At 29.0% G+C, this 25829-nt stretch overlaps 1 protein-coding gene across 2 annotated transcripts in view; it reads right to left on the bottom strand.

The window, feature by feature from the left end:
- The window catches only part of RGS4_1 (Regulator of G-protein signaling 4), a 79929-nt gene that overhangs the window by 43508 nt on the left and 10592 nt on the right, over positions 1-25829 (bottom strand). The window contains exon 1 of one of the 2 annotated variants that reach the window (XM_051214643.1): positions 13505-13779. The exons of the other annotated variant lie outside the window; for it this stretch is intronic. Within the exon in view, the coding sequence (XP_051067825.1) occupies positions 13505-13527 (23 nt within the window). The 5' untranslated portion in view covers positions 13528-13779. Of the gene's footprint in view, positions 1-13504; positions 13780-25829 lie in introns of those variants that run through there. 2 annotated transcript variants of the gene reach the window in all.

Genomic DNA, 25829 nt, shown 5'->3' with positions numbered 1-25829 from the left:
GAAAGATCCAAATACACTTTCAAATCAAATAGAATTAGATCTGAGGAGAGAAAAAATTTTGTTTTCTATCTTCAACTAATCTATGAGTTTAATTATAAATATAGAAACAATTAAAACTAATCACAACCACATCTAACATAGCCGATGGAAATTTTAAAGAAAAAGAAAGAAAGGAGCATCTAAATATGGAGAGTTTTATTTACAATTAATTGTAAAAATGCAAATTAATCTATATAGATTAAATGCTGTACAGATGAATGCCTATATATATTAGGGTTCCATCAAACTGGTTTATATAAAAGAGATTATCAGTAGACAAAATGATTTATAGTTAATGATAGTTCTATCAAGATAAATAGTCTGTATGTTATTTAGAATAGAATTACAAATTTCATACATATAATTTCGTTTATTACCTTAAAGAGGACAGGAACGAATATTAGTGTTGAATAATATAAATTCACATTATTTTGTTAGGTTCTCATCAACTACTTACAACCTAAAATATTTGAAAATCAGATATACTTATAAATAGAAAAGTTATAAGAGATGAATATGTGTGTATAATGATGTAGTGAAGATTCCAATAAAGTTATAAAGGTCATAACTTTATTTATCCGAAACAAACGTTTTATAACCTTAATAACTTTATTGGAATCTTCGCTACATCATGATACACTTATATTCATCTTTAATCACCCTCGTATGTATAAGTATGTCAATATCTGTAATAACCTTGAAATAAAATAAATTTGTATTACTCTGCACTAATATTCGTTCTTGCTTTCTTTAAGATAATAAAGGGAACTATGTGTATGAAACATATATGGTTGTAAGCAGCTGATGAGCACTTAACGAAATATAATGAATTCATATTATTCTGCATTAATCTTCATTCTTTCTCTCTTTAAAAATTACAAATATTGAAGCTCATCAAGCAAACTAGAAGCAAGATGTATATCATTCAAACTCTTTTTTTAAAAATACTATGAATTAGGGATAACAAATTAATAACCATAACAATACACTACTCTTATTTGATCATTACTAATTCTATTGTGATCTGATTAGAAAAATTCATCAATTTAAAATGATAAATAAGTAATTGTAGTGAATAAGAACACGAGTGGGGATAATCGAATGTACTTGGTACGAATATACAGAGTATCCCAATAAAATATGGGAACCATATAGTAAATCGTCAATTTGTAAATTATCAACCCATCGTCCCAAACTTGACTGTTCCTGTTGCAAACATAAATCCATTGTCTTAGATTTCATTGTTCATGCATTTTCATACCAACGGCGTTCCTGCTACTGAAATATGTTCGATGCTTGAGCATCGTTATATACTACCTATGTGGGTATAAGTAACCAACACTACATGATTACCGGTTATAAATAAATAATCATTAAATTCAATTGATACTTTAGGCATATATGGATACCTTTATTTTAGACGATTGAGTTAAATGAATATATGATGTTGAATCATCTACGTTACATTCAGCTCTAAAAGATTATTTGAATTTGGATTTGTAAGATATTTTTTAGTTTCACCAAGTATCTAAGACTTGATCTAATTAATGATTGATATCAATAAAATATCTTTAAATCATAGAATTGTAAGTTTTGCTAAAATTAATCAATAAATTATGTAACTGTATCTCAAATCTACCTCTATAGTTCATTCAGTTTTTTCTCTCCCTTTCTAATGATTTATATTCTATACTTAAATAAAAATGAATGTTATCATATAGAATCCATTACAATGATCCATTCATATTTATTCTATATATTTTTCTAGAAATTTTGAATTGGATTATATGTTAACATTTGATCCTCCCAGCTTATGTATTCCCTTGGAACTATATTTCTGATTTTACAAAAAAAATACTGTAGTTCATATTAATCCGTCACTTTTATTTTCTCTCTTAGCAATCTAGACAGGCGTAATATTGGTAATCTGTTATATAATGACTATGATTGACTGATAAATCTCAAATTAATCAAAAGTGTTTTAATTATTTATTTAAATAATGATCAAATGTGTTACTTATTAGGACAAGAAGATATTTAGAAATATGGATAGAGCATTAATGATTATGATTATGATCGATTTTCCATTAGATAGAATCATAGAAACAAATAAATATTAATTTTCATAAAAATTATACTGATATTCCTTTTTCTCATTCTTCTTATTTACCTTAGGTCTACCTATCTATATATATTTGTTGGCTAAGGATAATGAAGTCTATAAACTAAAACTTTTGTTATTTATCAAGAACTAAATGCAATAACAAGTATCCAAGTTAGTTTTTTTTTAATATATAAGGTTTGTAGAAATTGTAGGTTTTTATAGTTTATAACAGGAACTGATTTTAATTAGACAAACATTATTAACTAAGAAGAGTGAGGCAGGTGAACACTATTATGAATTGACTGAAGTTAGAGATACATAACATTAGATGCCAGTTTAGTGGTCTAAAGATTAAGCTTGAAAGTCTTAGGTTCGGGACCTAGCCTCTTGCTACAATGAAAGAGCTATCCAGTGCTTCCCGGCTTCTTAGCTAAGATATCAAATATAAGTTGACATTTATTTGAAGAGAGTATCTCTCACCACTTAAAAAATCAGTGGGAATCTAGGAGTTTTGAACAGCTGTTCGATTGGAACACCTTGAAAACACATAGTTATGACCTTTCAAGAATTCAATACTCAGATCTACATATCTCTAATTGAGCTTGCTAAATTTAGACAATTACATTGAAACTTACTTATGTTTTTATTACTGTAGTCACCTAATTCAAAACATAAAACAACAATTATATACTGCAAAGTATCAAATAAAGCCATAATTAGGATAGAATAGATGAGATTTAACAAAGAATGAACTTCAGAACGCACATTTTGTCCCACTTTGAACTTTTTAATTAAATATACTTGTATCTAATGATTAATGTTTACACCGGGATAATACAAAACATTTTTTTGTAAAGACCAAGGTAAGCTGTTCACTTCTATTTGTTTTTCATTGATTTTTCAACTGGTATTACTCTGTAATTAAAGAAAGATTATGTAAAACCCAATTGATTCGCTACAAATACCTTACTTTATTTTTATTTGTTTTTATCAACTCATTTACAATTTATTTACTTACTTATTCTTATACTCTTTTTGTTTTCTCCCCTTCCCTCCATTTTCTCTTTATTTGTATTCGTGCTACAATTTTATCTCTATTAAATTAGGTGTTGAACTCTTTCTCAAGCAGTTAAAGTTTATTTAAAGTACATCGAAAAATTTTCTTTTCTAATGAATCCTTCAAAATAATGATAAAATGAATTAAATAGAGTGTGAAAAGAAGTAGACATTATTTTTCTTAACCCAGTTTCTTTTTTTTTAAAGATAAGTTCTACTTTACGAATTAAGTAGTATAAGGTCAATCGACTTGTTGGCTTATCTTTCATAAGGATAATTCTTATCAACTAGGAGAATTGAGTTTCCTTTTTATTAAGTTGTATTTGTTGTTGTTGTTGTTCGTTTATTATTATTATTATTATCATCCTGATTTTCATTCGTTGTCTTTCCTTTTTTGTTCCATTATAATTGAAGTATTAAAAAATACAATGAGAAATTTTAGGATTATTATAGATCAATTAGTCAATGATAAATAGGGTCATATCAATATTTTATAGAATAATAAGATAAAAATAAAGTGTTTAAACAGTATTAAGGTGGAAGACCAACTTAAATGCGTACGGAAGCTCAATAAGCTGAGATAAATATTGTCATCTTTAATGATGAAAACTAGTTTATGTTTTATTATATTTTAGAATGTTCTCTAACAATGGAACCAAGTGTCCGTTTTAGTTTTCTTTAGAATTCATCCACTAAATACACCTGTATTTCAGCTTTGTTATTTACTTTGATGCTAAAATACATTTTGCTATCATCTCAAATTTTAATACATTATCCGCTAGTTTACTGAGCTATGAGAGCCAAAAACACGACCAGGTCTTAAATATCAAAGATGAAACAACGGAAACTCTTTAGAATAATACCATATTTCATGTCAGTCGGATGTGAATGTAACTCGATAGGTGAAACCATGTCATTTTCAGTGATAAGAAAATACCTTACTAGTGTTAAATAAAACAATATTCAGATCCTTGACTTCACTGCTAGCAGATACTAAAAATTTAAACCCTGAAACAACAAGCATTAAATCAATGTATTTACTTAAGAATCTTAGATATGAACAAAGAGTAAATAGTTTCACTTTTAAATATTGAAAATGCAAAAACATAAACTCTTTAAAATGGTAATATTGGTTTGCTTTTATTTTCGATTATGAAATGAATAGTTTTTAACAGTTATATAATAATATCATATTGATTTCACTATTAAATGTTAAAATAAATAATAGACACTAGACACTTGGGGAGTCTCACAATAGGATATAATGGCCATCCAGTGCTTCCACGTTTTCTATGGTGGTCTAGCTTTAATTAACTCATGGTCTCGACTATTTAAATTACTATGATATTCACAAAAACCCCTTCTGATATCAAACACTTTGGCTGTCTAAGATACCGAAAATATTCGATTACATGTTCAGTTTGGTTTATTCACATCATAACTGTCAGTGTTTATATAAATGTATGTTAATAGATTAACTAAAACAACAGATTTTAGTCAAATATTCTCTGACTAATTATACCCCACTAACACCGCTCATATTTAGGGAACTAAAAGTTTCATAAATGTAAACTGTTTTACATTCAACAATTTAACTGCTGAGTACTTATTGTGAAGTCAGTCGACAATAGAACAGTAACATCGTGATGGTTTCAAACATAACTATAACATATATGAATATTCAAAGTCAACTTGATATGGTTAACTAGACGGTCTAATCATTGTCTAATAATTTTATAATTGATGGATTGATATGAAAAAGTGATTATATTGTATAAAACAATTAAAAATTCATTAGATAATGAAATGTCCATAATAAATAATTTCTAGAAAGGTGTTTAGGCTTTAATTAGAGTAGAGGAATAAAGAAATCATGATGAAAAACGAAGATCTTTTTGGAAACATTATTTCAATCAATTCAAAGTTTGTAAAATACTAACTTATAATTTTATCCCTGGTTCGTTCTGTTAACCATAAGCTTTCGTTTGATACATAATTCACTGTTAAACATTTTTCTATTCCATAATTATCATATTGATGAGAATTTAGCGAAATAAAATGAATTCATATTATTTTGCATCAGTCTTCATTTCCTTCTCTTCAAAAATATCTTTTGTACTCTAATTTTCTATCCCAATGCCTACTTTGAAGATAGTTATATTTTTCTAATTGTTTGTACGTTGTGATTGTGTTAATCATCTATTTATTTATGTCTTTTTACAATAATCTGATTCAGGAACAGATCGATTAGTGTTTCGGTCGACTCCTGTTCTCTCTCGCACCCCCCCCGCGACTTGTCAATCAATCAGGTGATAGAACAGTTAGTATTAATCCGGACTCAAGTATCACTAGCCCCAAGATTAAAGCATCGTGTCAAGACCTTAAACTAGATTGGGACAAGTTCTCTCCCGTATATTATCGAGCTGATGAATCAATGACGTGATACTTTATTACGGATTAATTTTTTCAAATTTACACTTTTTGTCTAACCTGAAATTTGTAATCCAAGGGTTCCATAAAAACGTTTTATCTTATTTGAACAAATAACAATGATTTCAATACAACAAGCCGAATTCTGTATAATCACAATAATTTCATCAGTATTTATTGTCTCAAAACATAATTTATAGAATGGAAAGATCCAGTGACTCAAATCGATAAATGTTTGACAATGAACTAAATGTTCGTATTCAACAGTAATTTGTAGAAAAAGAAGTCTCAGAGAAAAAAATTTCTTTTCGACGAAATCATTTACTTGAGCTGTATATTCTCATTTATAGTATATGACTATAGAAGGATAGAAAAGATTGCATCATAAATGGATTCGAGACTAAATATCAAATAAGATTACGCAATCATTAATGGGTAAGAAAAGAATGTAATTTGTAGGTAAACTGATAATGAAATGTTGCAAGAAGAATATTCAAATTGAAAAATTGAGTTCACTCCTATGAAAATTCATGAATTGGAATGACTAACTAGTTAAATATGAAGTAAAAAGCTTCTCTTTTCATTAAATTTAATCAATCTAATAAAAGCAATAATTTATTGTATTAATTATAGTATTTCCACTCGTTTTTTTTAAATTTCAATAGGGTTGTTTAAAATAACCAAAACTCGTTTTTTAATTTTGTCTGCGTTTTTTGAAATAACCATAGCGTTTTTTTAAAATTTTTATAACATATACAGTGGTCTGATAATTCACATCCACAAGAAATGCGGCTTCTTTGACACCATATCCGTCTTCAATCACTTTTTTTATGAGGCATTCTCTCTTATTTGAAATTAAATTGTTTTTTTTCTATTCAGTTCTGGCATGTAAGGACTATGAAAAAAACATTTTTAATGCTGTGGTGATTTCAAAAAACGCATAAAAATTTTTAAAAGAATTTTTGGTTACTTAAAAAAACCCTGTTGGAATTTTCTTTAAAAAAAACGAGTTAAAGTACTTTATATGCCGTACAATGAATATGTTTTATCAAATTATTCAAACAGATTTACGACTATGATTTCGTCAAAGCTAACTACGATCGATGTATACATTTGCTTTAATGTATAAGCTATGCATAGCATATAAGATAATAAAAGTATACATATGAATAGTGAAACTATTATTTGTAATGTGTTTAGTTAGTTTAAATATTTGACCCTGAACACCTTACCACTAGATAGATAAGTGAATTCATCTTTTATGTCTATCTAAATTAAATATCATTAACTTTAGAAGTAGGTAAGATAATGTATTTGTTTCCTTATTACAAATTAATTCATTTGATTATATATTCTAATTAGGTAATGATGAAAACAGGAATCTCGCTGGGTGCGGGATTGTGAATGCGCACTGCTGAGGAGTCCCATACTAAGAGGAAACGGCCGTCCAGTGCCTCTAGGATTTCCATGGTGTTCTAGTTTCAATTGACTCATGATTTTCAATCAGTGAAATTTCAAAAGTCTCCACAAAACCCCTTCTGATAATAATCATCTGCTCACTAGTGACTGACTTCAAGAGATACTCCTGAAGTTCTAGTGAGAAGCCGTTACCAGTGGAGTTCAACCAGGTCTATTGTGAGATATCAACTCGCTGAAGACAATGGTGTACGGTGGCGCAACCTCGTGGATTGGTTGAAGTTAGACATTAACACTGTTGGATGCCGGCTCAGTGGTCTAGTTGGTTAAGCGCCTGGCGCGAAGCTGATAGGTCCCAGGTTTGAATCTCGTGGGGTGCTGGATCGTGGAGGCGCACTGCTGAGGAGTCCCATACTAGGACAAAACGGCCGTCCGGTGCTTCCAGGTTTCTCATGGTGGTCTAGCTTCAATTGACTCATAATTTTAATCAGTGAAAACAGGAAATGTATTTTAGAATAAATAATAAATTGTTAATATCATCAATTAATACCTATTTCACTGATTTATTTTTTAAATTGATAACTGACATTCATTCAGAATCATTACATAATCTTTATATGAAATAATATTCGTCAATAATATGAATCTCTGAATATTTCCAAGTTGATAAATTAAAAAAATATATAAAAAAAATAAATAAAACAATAAATCTAGTAAAACAAAGGCTTTATGAAGTGTAGCTCCTAGGAAACTACCATTGTCATTCTATCATTCATAAGATTAAATAAGATTTTGTTTTGTCTTTTGAACGAATAGAATATGAAAAGAAATTGTCGGAATAAACAATATGAAATATACATACATGTTATTCATAGAATAATGAAAAAATTCTGTATTTCTTATAATTAAGGACATCGGAAATGTATTGTATTCTTTTGAATTCAATCTTTATATTCATGATGAAAAAATATATTACATTCTATTTTAAATCATTCTAACAATGAGTACCGATGTTATTTATAAAGATAAAACTTAAAATTAACTTATTTACAATCCTTAAACAATGAAAAAATTGTTTGTAGAAATAAGGCTAAACTATGCTGCATAAGTGACTTGTAGATACATACTACTGTTATATTTGACTAATTTTATTAGTTACGTTAGACTTTTCTTTCAATTAAAGATTTCATTCATTCACCTACATAACTAATAGCAAACAAGTGACCGATGGACAAAGGTTTTCTGACGAGACCATAATTTATGGATAAACCAATCAGGTATAAGATAACAGGTCTCGGATTTTAGTGCAACATTCCCACATTCATTCGGATAAATAGATTCTTGTCATTATAGCTTATGTCAGTTCGTGATGAAAACCCTAAATCTATTTTCTTACTTTAATCACCAACTGTAAATCACAATACTAGTTCCTCACATAGGTTTATAACCATCATGTGGTCCTGGTTATTAGGTAGACATTCTCAAGGTCATTCTGGTGTCACTTAAAGGTCGCCCATAAAGTATAGCCTCAGGGGTTTTCCAATAATATTTTACATAACTGATGATAAGTTTACTAAAAGTGTTATTACTGTGATTATTGTCAAAATCTAGCAAACTCCGCATAAAATAAATGATGATGAACACTAAAATTCACCTAACTCCTCTAAAAAAAACTTTTTTATTATGAAATTAACTTGTAAATCCTGTCCATTGTTTGTATATTCATGAAGTTACATAAAAAGTAGTTTATATTGTCATATACTCGTTAACATACCAACTAAACAACTGAGAACGCTATGATTTAAACTTTACAAACAATATTATAAAATGAATTGTAAATTATTAACAGATTACGTAGGCTATTTTATTACTTGCAAAATTAATGACGATCCCTAGCATTGATCGCAATCAAATTATTTTGTTACTTTAAATAATTAAGTTTTTAATATCCCATTGAAAGTTCAGAATAGTTTCGTTTCAGTTTTTTTTTCTAATTAAATCAACTAAGAACAATATCATTATATCAATACGGAAAGTACAAAAGAACCCTGTTTTGATACAAAACAAAACCTTTTCATATGGTTACCAAAACTAAACAACTTGATTTCTATCATTTTTGTGACTAACCAGGAACAATAGTCATGAGTGATTTAGAAAGAAGTTGCCTAATGAAATCTGTTATAGTAACTATCCTACAGTTAATTTGGATTATGGTTCATTTTGGTTAAGCTCTTTTATTAACTTAATTAACTGACAATGTTATTTGAACAGTTACAATTCGCAAATTTTTTTGTACCGTTATGATCACTAGAGCAAATGACAGACTTTAGCTAAAATGTTGATCGCTTAAATATCACTTGATGATTCATTCTCCTTCCCATGTATATAAGTACTCAAATCCTATTATTAGCTTCTGATTTGTCTTGCTGATTATAAATTTGCCTGTGTAAATTAATCGCATACACTTATTCGCCTGGCTAGCGTTTTTTAGCGAGTTATTTTTCTACGGAATGGGGTTGCTAACCGACAGTAACCCTAGAAGTACTACATGCGGAGAAAGGCCAAAGAACACATATGAAAAGGATAAATAATAACTAGAAAGAGCTGGAAAGGATTGCCCAGAACAGGTTTGGATGGAAAATGCTGATGGGCGACCTATGCTCATCCACGAGAAGTAACAGGCGTAAGCAAGTAAGTAAATTATTCGCCTCTCCACTCCAAATACATTCGATGGGCTTATAGCTTTGTGATCTGCGCTATCCACTAACTAACTATAGTTGCTGCTTCTCATTGCCTTCTGATTTCAGACACTGTTGAGATTCATATTATAACGGTTATCGAGGTGATCGATTAACGAAGTAAAGCCATTACATTGTGAATAAATTGAGATAAGAACAGTTGAACAATTATACAACTGAATTGAAATAAGAAGTACTTTTTTCGTGATTGATAGTTCAACACAGAGATTCAATAGATAGATCCAGAATTAGAAATAAAAATCTTTTAAGTTTTATCTTTTTTTCAAATAAACAAATCAACTTATTGAGTAGTCTACTGAATCAAAATAAAGGTAAATGTTTTCGGGATGAAAAAACATGATGACACTATCTAATCTCATTATTATTGTTATTATTGGTTAAAAAATATCGGTATTTCGATCTAATATTTACGTGATAATGAAGCAACTTATATGTTATTATAGTTTATGACGTGAGACATGAGATAAACATCGTCGTTTTGTTTACAGTCTCAAATAATTATGATAATTATAATGATTATGATTATGATGATGATGATGATGATGATGACGTTGACGATAATGAGGTGCATTGATATTTATCATCAAGGAATATTGTTGAGAATAATTTTTAAACTGAAACTTATTAAAGCCGTTTGACTAGTTCTAAACTTTATTCGCGGTTATCAAATAATAAATAATTCTCTGATGAAGTAACATGTATTTTACATATGCGTTTTTTTATTCATTCCCATTTATCAAATGCTTGTAATACTCAAATTCAACATTTACAATAATGTTTTCTTTATTTGAAAGAGATCAAATTGAGGCTAATAGTGGAATCTAGGACCCACGTTTCGTACTTTTCGGAACTCCTCGGTTAGATTTGTCTATATCTCAGTGTTTTTGTCCAGAAAGGGACTCTACCCCAGTACCCTTCTGTTCAAACTATCAACGAATAACCACTAAGGTAATGAGTTTAAATAAACACTACCTTGTTCAACGAGTATGATGTTTATGTCATTATTAGCAAGGAACGAAACGCGTATCCTTACTTTCCTGATTAACCATGTTCCATTTAATCTAAATAGCTTGTGACATTACAACTGTATCAATACAATCCATGCAGGATACAGATATATCAAAAAACATTGATTCGTAATATCAATACCCGCATAATTCAAACCAATATTACTGATGATAGGAACTGTTTTCACCATTTTGTTAAACAGAAAACATTTTATGAATGAAATGAGTGCTAAATAATGTACTGACACTGTGAAATTTATCAGAACTATATATACGTTGAAAGTATTCCGGTTATAGGAATTTTAATATACAACGTTATTTGATTTACATTTTCTGTACCATGTTTATTTCCCTCACATCCCGATTCGTTCAGTTTAGCCGTTTACTTTCGCATAAAAATTACTTAACAAGTTTAAACTTGTTTAATCAAATTGTTCAAACTGCATCGCTTTCATACAACATAAACTTCTAATAAAATTTGTCTTCTTATTGTATTATTTAAATTTATCGAAAGGATTCATTGTTATGAATATGATATTTAGAGATTAAAATGGCTCTTTTTTAATAATTGAATTCATGGGTCAATCTAAGCTAGACAATCAGTGAAAACCTTAGAGCACTAGGTAGATGTTTCGTCTTAGCACGTGACTCTTCAGCAGTGCACATCCACCATCCCAAACACGTGAATTAAACCCAGAACCTTCGGTCTCATGCGTGGACGCCTAACCTCTAGACCACTGATCGTGCATCCAACGATGTCAACGTCTAACTTCAATTGATCCATGATCTTGCGCAACCATTCATCTGTCTCTAATCGACACGGATTCCACTCTTTTGGTCTCGGCTTCTCATTATAACTTCAGAAAATTCATCTTAAAGCTAGTCACTAGTGAGCACATGATCTTAAATGTGCGCTGATGAGGAGTCCCATACTAGGATGAAACAGCCGTTCAATGCTTTTAGGTTTTCATTGGTGGTCTACCTTAGATCGACTCATGAATTCAACTACAAACTCCACGAATCTCCATTCTGATAAAATTTCACTGTTGTACACAATATTTAATATATTCTTCAATGATTGATTCTCATAAATATTTATATGGTCAATTATCCCTACTTCGTATAAATATAGATTCTTATCACTGAGTCTTTTATTTAATCTCATATCAAATCAATCATATTGTGTTGATAATTTTTATTTGACTTACGGAATCGGATGTGAAATGAAACTGACTTCCTACTGCCAATATCTATCTATATTCATCAATTGATTACATGAATGAATTTTGAGTAGTAGCGAGTAGTATTAGTTTAGATAGGAATATAGAAACACTCGAAATTTAGATTCCCTTATAAGGATACTTACAAGACAAATGAGTATGTTTCAATTCAATCAAATAAAGATATTTTTAGCCTTTTTTTATTTATGGGCAGTCCTCCGATTAATGTAATTATGTAAGGAAAAGTAGGTTTAAATTCCACTAATCTTTATCAATTATTTAATCATATACTCACTGATGAATAACTAGTGTCAAGATGAATTTCTGACTTTCTATTGAGAATCCACAATCAATCGAATTCATATATGTCAGGAATAAGAGAATGACTTATTAATCACATTGATTTGTCTTTCTGATATTGGAGTAAACTTGATTAGCCCAACAAAATTCTGTTTATACATTGTTTTGGAGGTATGGGTCTGTACTACTATTGTCTAATTGTCATTCAATATTCTCTCGGTTATTCGACTAATGATTACCCTGTGAAGAAAACAATTTTTATGGCTAAGTAAATGAAAATTATTCACTTCTATATCAATTAAAAAGTAAACGGAAGCATTAACCTCATAAATTGAATTTTACAATATATTGTTTAGTAAAATCCTGGCTGCTATATATTGTCACGAAACCGTGTTTCTAAGTAAAGCAATATCAACATAGATTTATTTCATTTTGCTTTCAAGTTAAGATTACTATACCCCGGTACATAGTATTAGATTATTATATAATTATGTTTTATGATGACAAAACAATTTTAATAAAAGTTTGATCAAAATACTTGACCAGTAAAATTGAATGTTTTTATATGAGTCCTAGAAAGAATCTTTTGATAAATGATATATGATTTGTATAAAGTTACTTTCTCCATATAAGTTGTCTCTTTTTGTAAATGTTATAATGACAGTACATAAATTTTCTATGTGCTAAACTAAGGTATTAAACTAATGACTGACGACTAAGCTTAGGCACATGTAATTAACATTTGGTGATATTCATTAATATTAAACTATTCTATACCTTAGTATATCAGCAAATAACACATTACATATATATAGCCACCTGATCTAAACTGTACACTAATCACAAATGGTAGCGTTTCCTAAAGAAATATTTTTATTAGGAATCACTATAATGTACAACAAAGTTAGTGTTCATTAAGATCTTGAAAAATAACATAACAGACTATAAATGAATTGAAATATAAGAATGAATATTTTAAGATATTCAATAAGTTTATAACGTGTTTCAGAGCCTAGATCATATGTTTTATGTTACTTAGATCATAGAATAGTAACCCTATTTTCTTTACTTTACGTTTCCCTACTATATGAACTCATTATTACAAATATCTACAGTCAATAAATCATAGAGCTTGCTTAAATAGCTTTAAAATACAAGTTTGATTAAACTCACATATTAAAGACTTGACGAGACATACAGTATAACTAAAAATCCTTATAATCACATGTACAACAAAATTTAATTCATACTATCACTTGATTCAATGAACAAAACATGGAATGGATCAAATCATATTAAAATGAAACTTGATTGATAGTTAAAGTATGATAAATAAATAACAGTTAATAATTTCATTGATAATAATTTCCATTCAAAATAAACATTAAAATGATTTTCAATGATTAACAGCTGATATTTCAATGATATACTAGAAAACATATTACTAAGAAGATCATTACTGTTCAATATAATACTACTTGAAATCCAATCTAAATGTTGAATTGAATCCAGCTGAAGAAATTCATTTCAACAAATATATAGTTATGATTTAATAATATAGAATCTTTCCAATTTATTCATACCAAAATGAATAAAACAAAAACACATTTGAGTGATTTATTTAACAAAATATGTTAATATTGTTTACTAAGAGTATGATTCTTTTTATCATAAAAGAAATTTTGTTCAAAACAAACTAGTTATATCACTTATTCTAAGATGGATATTAAAGAATAAAAAAGAAATTATTGAATGTTTCAAGTTTTCTTCTATTTATTCAATTGTTTGTTTGTTTTTTTTCTCTTGGTTTAAAATTGCTCAACTCACCTGTCTGTCGTTCTTACTCTTTTTTTCCTTGTTCTTATTCTTGTTCTTTCTTTCCTTCCTTCCTCTCTTTTCTTTTCTAAAGTTAACCGATTATTCAATTGATCATGTGATACATAATGTTACATAAATCTTACATTTGTTTTCTTGTAAGTAAACTATTTGATCGACAAATGATTGTTGTTTTGTTTGTTTGTTTTATGTAAGAAATCAGTTTAGTAATTGAATAGTGTACTCCAGAATTTCTTTTTTCGTTTCTTCATTTTGATAGAGATTTAAATGAAGGAGAAATAGTTTTGAAGAAAAGAAATATTGATAGAATATTTGTTTTCTTGGGAAATATTCTTTTAGTTTACTTAAAATAAAAGTCAACATAACGTGCATTAAGCATGAACTATTGTTTATAAATCAAGAGAAATAATAAAAAAAAACGATACAAATAAATTTCTTGATTTGGAATAATATGAGAACGTAATGGAGTTATATAGTTGATTGAAACAATGTGACATTGTTTATTTAGTAGGATTTAAATGTTATTCCTCAGTTAGTATATATATATATGATAAAGATAGTTTTATCAGAATGGAGATTTGTGGTGATCGTAATAATTTTAATAGTTGAATGTATGAATCGATCTATTCTAGACCACCAATGAAAAGGTGAAAGTATTGGACGACTGTTTTGTCCTAGTATCGGGATCATGGATGCACACAGCTAAGGAGTCCTATATTATGTTAAAATAACCATCCATTGCTTCCAGATTTTCGCTAGTGGCCTAGCTTAGATTGACTTGTGAATTCAATTATCAAAAATGGTAGCTTTCTACCAACAATAAATATAACAAAATTCATTAAAGTATAAAATGTGAACCTGTTTATTTTAATTCAAAATTTGATAAAAATGATACTATCCAAGAGAGTTTAAACTCAAAATAGGGATGATTGATTATCATTAACTTTTCATTTCATACCTTGTTTTCAATTAATCTTATTAGTAACGAATAAATGAATCGATTGAAACAAATTTTCTAAAGTGAAAAACACTTTTTTTCTTCTTTCACATGTAACACATGTGTATTATTCTTCTCTTTAATGTAAAGTATCAATTTTGTGTTCTCATTTAACTATTCAATACACTTAAATATGCTTACCGATTACTTAGATATTAATCCAATAGTCATTTATAATTGTATGGTAATATACTTGTCAAAATGTTTACAAAACAGTTATTTTGTTGGTGATTTTACATTAAATCTCTTGGAAATAAAATTTATACATGAAATAGATTTTGTATAAAATTGAAACTCCTCAGAAACTCTTGTATACTCTTACTCTTATTATTATTATTATTATTATTACTATTAGTGTATTTATTCAATATTATATTGTAGTACAATATAGAATTCTCAGCACAAGGTATTTCAACAAGTTTCTTTTACGAAAACAGAACAAAACAACAACAAAATAAAGTTATAACAACACATTTAAGCGAACAATTGTTTTCAATTAGATCGTCATCAGGCTTTAATATACATGAATATTTATACGAACATGTTAAACCAATCAAGGCAATATGGGTCAATAATCACAATGAAATAGAATACGTCACCACACATAATAAGTAAAAATACATGTTGATAGTAAGAAGACAAGTGTACTGATAGTAGTAAGAATAATAAAATACGATAACAAAAGTCTTATCAATAATTGAACGTTGGAAATAGAAGGTCAAACGTGGGTAAATAAACTTGGAATAGTCATCACAAAACATTAAAATCATTACGTAATAATAAGAAGGGAAAAAGGTGAAAAAAGGGAAAGATCTTGACTCTAAGTTGAAGTGACTCCTTAGTTACAATGGTTAATAAACAATACAGTTTTATACAATTACTTATTTAATATACACCAATATCACATTATTATTTTAAATAATCATTAATTATTTAAAAAGGATAAATTTAGCTATTCATTAATCAAATTCATTTGAAATGATTGAAATTTGCCAGAAAAATAAATTTTTTTCAAAAAAAATGAATAAAGAGAAATAACCGCTCGATTTTAAAAAAAAATTTCGTTTTTAGATATTTACTTACAAAAATGATCCTTCAATTCAATAATAAATGATACAGTAATTGATTTGAATGATTGAAATTTCGTTTCACGCTTTAATTTTTGTGCATGAATAAGTTTCTTTCAAAAGAAAAATTGTTTTTTTTTCTATAAAACTATTTTTATTTGAATAATTTCCAAGTTGAAATTTATCAAAGATTTAGTTTTTCTTTACTTTTTTTATATGGACTTAGTTAAATGTTCTCTTCATTGTTTTTCTTTGTGTGTGTATGTGAACATTAAAAGAGTAATCAGAAGAAAGTTGAATTTTACGAATAAATTGATCTTGATTATATTCGTAAATCTTGAATTACATTTATATTAGGGCCCCTAAATGCCCTAGTACGGCCGAGGGTTGGGAAAGTCAGTTCTCTCTCTAGAAATGCTCTCACATGGACACGTGCACACAGTCACTGAAAAGGAATTCCTACTCATTGCCATCTCGCGGCACTACTGTTGGTTACGAAATTAGGAAGATAAAAAGCGAATGTCCGGAGCTTTAACTAGGTTGATTGACACAGAGACTCCACCTAGGGGAGTTGGAAAACCCTGATTCCAAAACAATGGTGCACATCGGTTTCAGAATCTTGACGGAAGAAATGACATATGAACCAATCGTTGGTCACCGACAACCATGGGACTGCATCTCCTGACGTTGCTTCACTGCCCTGTGGATCAGACCTTTAGATCGAAGGCTCGGGGTGTGTCCCCCTAAGAAAACCACCTGCTTCGGTCTAAGCGCTCAGACAGTATCACTGCCCACACACAAATCAAGTAACTTGTGTGGTGCATATTTATTCGGTGCTCCCTTTGTACCAACATTTATGTGTTCAAATAAATAAATAAAATCTATATTACATATCATAAAACTTCTACTATTAAATAAATTATTAAACAGTAAAAGAGAATTTATGCGAATATTCGTCAAGATGAGAATGAATAGTTTGACAAAAATTTGGCGCCGAGTATAGAGAAGTCATTAAGTGTGAAAATTATATTTGAATTATTTTTAACGGTTGAAATTTAAAATAATTCCAAGCCTTTTGTCCAGCTACCTTGTCACGACTTCAGGGTAATAATCAAAATCATCAAATAAACATATTACGTTTTAACAATCTAATCAGATCAAATCTATACTGTGTTAATTCAATCATATTTGGATGTTGACTTTTTGTAACTAAGATAGCATGAGTCAGTTAAATGCGAAACATGTGAAAAGTTAACGATGTGAAAATAAATGACTGAACGAACTGTGTGTGTAAGATTGAATTATTAATGAATGATATTCGGTATTGATGTTTTATATGAAGAAACAAATAAATAAAATAAAACTGTAATTTGAAGGTTTAAAAATGGTTTCCGAATGATTGATGTGTATGTAAAACGAGAATCATCAAATACATAGTTGTAATGTTGAGAATAAATCACAATAACTTCGGTCAAAATAACAATGCATGTGAAATAAACAGGTTAAATAAAGAAAGGGTTCAGTTACTTGTCAACGAATATTTGCCAAGTAGTCGCAAATTGAATACCATCCTTTCGAATCAGGCTGTTCTTGTTCGCCCATATACACAGCGCTTCTGTTGTCAATTTTTCTTTATGAGTGAAAAAACCTTTCTGAACGATTTTAGTCCCTTCAAAATTAATCTTATGCTCTGTTTTCAACGCATGTAAGGCCATCACAGACTTATTCTGAAGTTTCTTTAGGTCAATCGAGGATTTGGGAACATTTTTTAAACACTGTTTATATTCCTTCGACCTTACATTCAATTGTCTGCATCTTTATTCCACATAGATATTTCTTTGATGATTTTGATTTTGATTATTACTCTGAAGAAGTCCAAACAAGCTAACTGGACAAAACCTTGGAATTATTTAAATTTACAATCGCTGAGCTTATTTCAAATATAGCATTCACATATCATAATAATAATAAAGGAGAAGTTTAACAGTATCTTTATAGTCACTAAAATCATTTAATTATCTTTTTGGAAGATATTAGATACCAAATAGAAATTTATTTCAAATTACGGTTAAGAATGAAAAAAATAAAACATTTAAACATCGTGACATTGAACAGATCGAATACGTAGACCTTCCCTGAGAATTACTTTTATACTGACCAAGACTGATTGAATTTCAGTCAAAAATATCAACAGCGATATAATCTTAATCATTAAAAACTAATTTAAAAGTTTCAACTCTATCTGTTTAATAAGTAGATTCTTCTAGAATTACAATGTAGAGCTGGTATTACTAACTAAGTTTAGGTATTTTATGAGATTTAATTGTAGTAATTCTATGAAGAGTTCCACTCTTTTAGAAATTTTAAACTTTATTATTCAATTTGATGTTCACAAAGGATAATGTTAAACTAATTTGTAAAATAACTATTGATCTACCACAAAATAGCACCCGATACAGTGAAAATGTATTTAATAGAATTCGTTTAACAAACGAGAGGAAATAAGATGAGTTTTCTATTTTCAAAGAAAGGATTAGTATAGTCTTCTTATTTGAGTGGTGAATTTATCGGGACTCAAATAACTAGGTAACAAAGTTTTCAATAATGTCGATGAGATGCGTTGGCTTATTCTTTGGAGATACAAATATATATTGTTTAGATAACATGGATACTGGACGAAACGTAGTGAAAATAAACCCTGAGGAATCGCTTTAACTATATAAATATTCTCATTTAATACACTCTACGCATAACACAGTTATTAGACTATCTAATAATAGTTAAGCTGAAGGTTTTCTTCAGATGAAGAATGTATCAGAAAATGATGACACTTAATTGGCCAATTCATTCTAGATTACAATGATCCCATTACAAGTATATTCAAACTTCATGTATTAAATTGCTACCATAAAATGTAATATGTTTTTTTAATACCATAGAGACATTCAGCTTACTACAAGTAAGATGGCATTTATCCATGTATACAACAGACTTCATTTCATATTCATATACCTTGTTGAATAAATTCTTATTAACTCAAAAGTCCATTCTATTTAATCAACTCTTATGTGTATCAGATTCTCTTGTAAAAAAAATGTTTTCATTAAACATTTTCTCAATAAATCAATAATTCCATATTAATTTTAAAAATTATTTATATCGAAACTAAAAAAAAAATTAAAATTAAAAAATACCCCTAGTAACCATAATCTCTAATTATAATTATATTTTCATCACATAACTGATGGAGAAGCATTTCCTTTAAAAAAAATTCTATTTTTGTACACAATGATATGCATAATTAAAATAACTAATGAAAAAAAAATCGAAATATTCAATGTAGAAAGATTATTTAAACTGTTTCTATGTCAAATTATACTCAATAAAATGATTCTCAAAAAGGGAATACGAAACAGATAAATAGTTTATAATATAAAGGAATATTTGTTTATTTATACTGTTAGTGAGATGAAACCATTTGTTGTTATTGTTTTCCATCAAGGTTGGATAAATACATTAATAAATTAAATTTAAACTGGGCTATTTATTTTACAATTAAATGGCTAAGTACTTTATAAGCAAAAATAGATTAGATAGGCTAGTGATAGAAGCTCGAACTCGCGTTTCATATAATTTGAAACTTAGTATCTGGATGTACCTGCATCTCAGAGTTGATGTTCACTCTGGGACTCAAACTCAGTAATGTTGACTTTAAATGTTATCGCATCAACCATTTAGTTGATAATGCTGGTGAATTAAGGCAATATCGAGGCAATACGCACAGTATACACATATGCCAATAAGAGACTGATCAATTGAAGTTTTAAGCATCAATGGGAAGATTGAAGTAAACGATACCAAGTGTATTAATTAGTTTGTTTAGGTAATTGATTTAAAAGTTAATTAATTAATGATTTGAATGATTCCATTTTACGTTCCAATACACCTAAGTATGAATAATGTTGATAGAAGTAATTATTAAAAATTTATTAGTATGGATTATGTACTTGTTATTATGTATATATAAAATTATATATGAGTATAGGTTCATTTATGAGCCGACATCAACAGGGTAGTCATTAAAAGAAGGAAACAATGGATAATTTTTTTAATCTTCATTGATTAGTATTGGTTGTTTAGATTTTCCTGTTGATATTTGGGATTGTAATTGATCAGTCTGTCTCGGCATATGTGTATCCAGGGTGAATTACCTCAATATTACGATTGAGTCACAAGCATTATGAGCGTACTTGAATTGATATCATTTAATGATTGTCAATTTTAACTATTATATACATATATACAATCATGTATTTCTTTCAGTCGAGTCAGTGTTAATAATAACAATATTACTCACTCAACTAATGGTGATAATCATCTTCAAATTATAATCAGAGACAGCACATTTTCTTAAGGACGTTTTTATTTTTCTGTAAAATCAACAGTAGGCCAAGTATTATAAATACTCATTATAGGAATAGCTGGATGGTGGCTAGCAGTGAAATGCAAGGCTTGCGTTTCTATTAATTTGTGGATCAGCTAAAGTTCAAAACATAAATTATAAGATACGAACAACCAATACAAATGCGTTCACACTTCCCCTTCCTACATTATACAAGTTAGTGACTAAATGTACTTAGTCGCTAAGTGATTCACACGGCGGCGTTTGAAGTGAGCGGTACTTGGTTATTGTCTTGGAGTAAACATAAACTCTGGGATGCTATTAAATCAAGTTAATGTGTCCCAAAACAAGATGAAATACGTGTCCTGGATTTATCTGCTAGTTACTATCCAACACTATTTTATCTTCGTATTTTAATTCACAGTGGTAAGCTCCTTATGGCCTCACGTGAGATATAACTTAAGATCTTATGGTGATGTAACGAACGCTTTGTTTGTACACAAAGCTGAAATCAAATATTTCACATTTCTAACTTTAATCATTTTGTGACAGAGAGGCTGGAAGTGAAATGGAACCAAAGTTTGAAATTTAGTGATAGTAACGTATTATTATAAATTGACTGCGGTAAGAATTAGGAACCAGTTGTTTCTGACGTTGTCTTTCACACATAAACAAGTTCTCAAAGCGGAACGGCTTAGCTTAATTCATTGGTAAAAGCAAAACAACTGTTTTTTTACTTTAAAAATATCAATCTACAAAGATATTAGTATAGACGTAAAAGTAAAAACAGACTGTCATGTTTCCTCCTAGTACGGGACTCCTCAGCAATTAGATATTAACACCGTTAGATGCTGGCTCAGTAATCTGGAGTTTTAAGCGTTCTCAAGCGAGAGTGAAGGTCCTGGGTTCAAATTCCGAGAGTCGAGGTCGTGGATGCGCAGTGCTGAGGAGTCCTACAATAGGACGAAACAGCCGTCCAGTGCTTCCAGGTTTTCCATGGTGGTTTAACTTCAACTGACTCATGATCTCAACTGTTGAAATGTTTTATTAATTTGTTATTTTGGTTGGAGAAAAAAACATGTATATAGGATCAAAGTTTTATTTATATTGATTATTTTTCTCAATAAGAATAATTTAAAACTTTTAGAAAACATGATACTGAAAATGTTATTGATAAAGTGTAAGTTTTTATCTCTGGCATGTTTTACACCTTATCTGCAGTTTGAAAAACATATTTGTTTTTTGTTAATATAAGCTTCGACAACTGGCCGAAATCTAACATCTGTTTTATAAATTTTGTTAATATCCATTTAAATTAATTTATTTAACATAATTAACTATCAGACGTGAATTGTAAATCATTTAACTAAACAATCGACTGTCTGTTATATCAGTTCATTATTCTAGCAACCTGTAAGCTAGTTAAGTTAAAGCAGTTTTCTTATATTAAGCGCTTATTTATTGCAGTCTGGTTGGCGTTCATTTAGCGAGTTATTTTTTACGGGATAGAGTAGCTAACCGTATGTCCAACCCTCTTCCTTTATCCGGGCTTGGGACAGGTAGTAGCCCCATAGGCGCCTCAGGTGACGCCACAAGGCAAGCTCTCAGTTGAAATCCTCAAGACCAAAAGGGAAGAGAAGGATCAAAGAACACATTACGCCAAGAAATGGAGGCAGACATGAGGATAATGAACCACAATGGGATAGAACTAGAAGGCCTAAGATAAAATGGGTTGGTGAATGTTGGTCTGCGACCTATGCTATATTGGGGGGTACAGGTGTAAGTAAGTAATACAGTCACAAAATCAGGGTTTAAATTTGTTCTGGTGGAAAATGAATTCTTTGTTGTATAGTTAATAACATATGTAAACACAACAAATCTAATATTGTCACACTCTATAATACTTGGATTAAATTATCATTTTGTTGATTGACTTGGTGGTAGATTCAGAATGGTGACCACAAACCACATAACGACAAAGTTAAATGAAAAGAGAAAATACTGTGAAGGCTTACAGTTATTATTAGAATTTATCCCAACACTTTTCATCAATCCTAACCTTAAACTCTATTGTTTGATAACCTATTAGCAACTTTAAAAAAGTTTACTTTTATATCGACTTTGTGTTAGAATCATTCATTTATATTTGGTGCTCTCTTAGATCTAAAACAATTTAAAAACTCAATTACCTTATCAGTCGAATATTCATTGGTTTGTTTAAATGTTCCATTATTTATGAAAGAAAAAGAAACAAAATTGTACATAATTTCTTAAAGTAAAACCTTTCCTCATACGGGTTTCTAATAATGTTTAAACGAAAACAAAACTAGACAAACTCTATATCTACTAAAATGTCATTTATTGAAAAATAGTATGAAAAGCAATAAAGAATTGTAAACTTAAATGGAACACACAAGCTGTCAGTCAAAGTAAATTTAAAATACCCTGCATAACAGTGTAACGATCATCTTCACAAAATTACATAACCTTAACAACAATAACTTAAATTATTGTATTCACTTATCAAGTCTCTAAAATCGCAAACAATTTTATATTGAATACGTTGTATTGCTTATCAACATCAATTTATTACTGAAAAATAGGCTATAGTCTTTATAAATTTGTAAATATCCTTATTTTACCATTCCTTTTGTTTGCAAAACTTTAATTCTCCAACTAACTCAAAACTCATAAATGATAACTAAATTCTAATTGCATGGTTATTAGCTTGAATAATTCAATTCTACAATACACAATATTAAATATGAATTCTCTATAACTAACCATTCAAATTATGCAACCCGAAAAGAAAAATAAACACATACTGATTCTTTTAATATTATCATCAATATATTGTCTATGCAGACACACATATTTCATTAATCTGGCTAAAACAATAAACATTTAAGATAGTGGATAAGATTTGTAGCTCAGGTGGATGATTTTGATGGACAAATTCGAATAGTTCACTTCTACCTGAAGTTTGTGCCGATGATGTTGTTCAGAAGAACGATAAAAGCTCCATGAGCACACTATCCGGGTCAGAGAACAAAATTTCATCAAAAACAATAAACATTTACTTAGATGCATTTGAATAATTCAAAATATTTTAATAACTTATTCAAGTAATAATAACACAGAGATTAATCCGATTTTTAACATATCTCAATTTAAGATAATCATATTCATTCACATTCAAGCTTGAATGTTGTCATTACATAAAAAATATTCGGTATACATTACATTTAAGATTCTAAATCATATCGTTTGTTTTTGTAAACATGATGACTGTATTATTTGATAATATTCAAACTATAAGTGTTTACCAAATTAATTATATTTAGAGGGCGGTCTGACAACAAATAATTGTATACCTGAATTTCATGGACAAATGATTAACCATACTTCTATATTCATTCATTTGAATAGAATATTAGACAGTCATAATACATTCTGTTTATATATATATATAAATATATATATATATATATATATGTATATATATATATATACATATATATATCAAAATGCAGTAACTGAATTCCTGTAATCAGTAGTAAGATACTAATTAAAAATAATATGAAGATCATGATCACATTAAACTTTATGTAAAATTTGTCCGAAAAAAACGACAAAAGAAGCTTTATTGAAATAGCATTTTTGTAGGAACTTTCTAGTTTTGGCTAATCTTTCCACACCTTGTTAACTGTAAGTTCAAAATTTAGTAGTGTAGCAATTTTTTAAAATTCTTTTGTTTCTTATATGAGCTTCTCTTGGCTAATTAGTTTTCAAGTTTTATACTTAGTCTATGTATAACGCTATTATTCCATTTTAAGACTTGTATTTCTAGAATATTCTATTAGTTAATCTATAGACAAATAATCAAATGAATAATTGAACTAATTCTTGCACAATTTCTACCATTTATTATCAATCGACATCTACTTTTTAAACCCATCTTGTTTAAGACTTTTTATATGGTGAAGTGTGTATTACTTGTTTGTGATATTATTATTTCTAAATTGTGAATAATTGAAAGTGATCCTAGAAATAAATTACTTTTGCGAGACTAGAATTTATGGACGAACCAATCAGGTATAAGATAACAGGTCTCGGATTTTGGCGCGACATTCCCTTATTCATTCGGATAAATAGATTCTTGTCATTATAGCTTATGTCAGTTCGTGATGAAAACCCTAAATCTATTTTCTAACCTTAACCATCAACTGTAAATCATAATTCAAATTCCTCACACAGGTTTATAACCCTCATGTGGTCCAGCTTATTAGGTAGACACTTTCAAGGTCAGTCTGGCGTCACTCAATGGTCGTCCATAAATTATAGTTTCACCATGACTTCTTATAATTCTCCTTATCAGAGTTATTCTGAGATTATTAAAATTCATGTCTTGTATTTTACCAAAGAACAAATTAGGAAAACTTATCATTCAATAATTCAAAAAACTATACCAAAAAAGCTGTTCGCTGATTTTCTAAATTTATATAGTTATATAAATGTTTTACGTTCGTGATAAAAAATTCCGTTCAAAAACAAACTTTAAAACCGATCAAACAAATCTTTTTAAATAAATCATCTCTTATTGCATTAGCAACAAGATTCTTCATCTCAATGAGACTAAAAATAAAATAAAAATGGTTGTACAAATTGACTGAATGAATAAATACTGTTTTGTGACTAATTTACAAACAAAACGATATCAAAATTATTTACCAAATTAATCATTTTTTGTAGACAAAAAAACCGAAATCTGAGATGAAGTTTGTATTCACAATATATGAATATAATAAGGGATAGATAAAACAATGTTTTGCTTCTAATGAAAATATTACTGGATAACTCTGATAAAACAAGAAATAAAAAAGCCAGACCACCATGGAAAACCTAGAAGCATTGGGCGGCAGTTTTGTCCTAGTATTGAACTCTTCAGCACTGTGCATACACGATTACGCGAGATGGATGAGCAGTCTTATACTAGGACGAAATGGCCATCCACTGCTTCCATGTTTTCCATGGTGGTCTAGCTTTATTGAACTCATGAATTTAACCATAAAATTACTAAGATCTCCACAAAACCCCTTCTGAAAACAGAGAAAGGATGGATAATAAAAATAATCATTATTTATTTCCATCGTTCATTTAAAGTAAAATTGTAGTAAACGAGATTAGCAATGGAAG

Source organism: Schistosoma haematobium, chromosome 2 (assembly GCF_000699445.3).
Source record: "Schistosoma haematobium chromosome 2, whole genome shotgun sequence".
NCBI lineage: Eukaryota > Metazoa > Platyhelminthes > Trematoda > Strigeidida > Schistosomatidae > Schistosoma > Schistosoma haematobium.
This window is presented reverse-complemented; position numbering and strand designations above follow the sequence as displayed.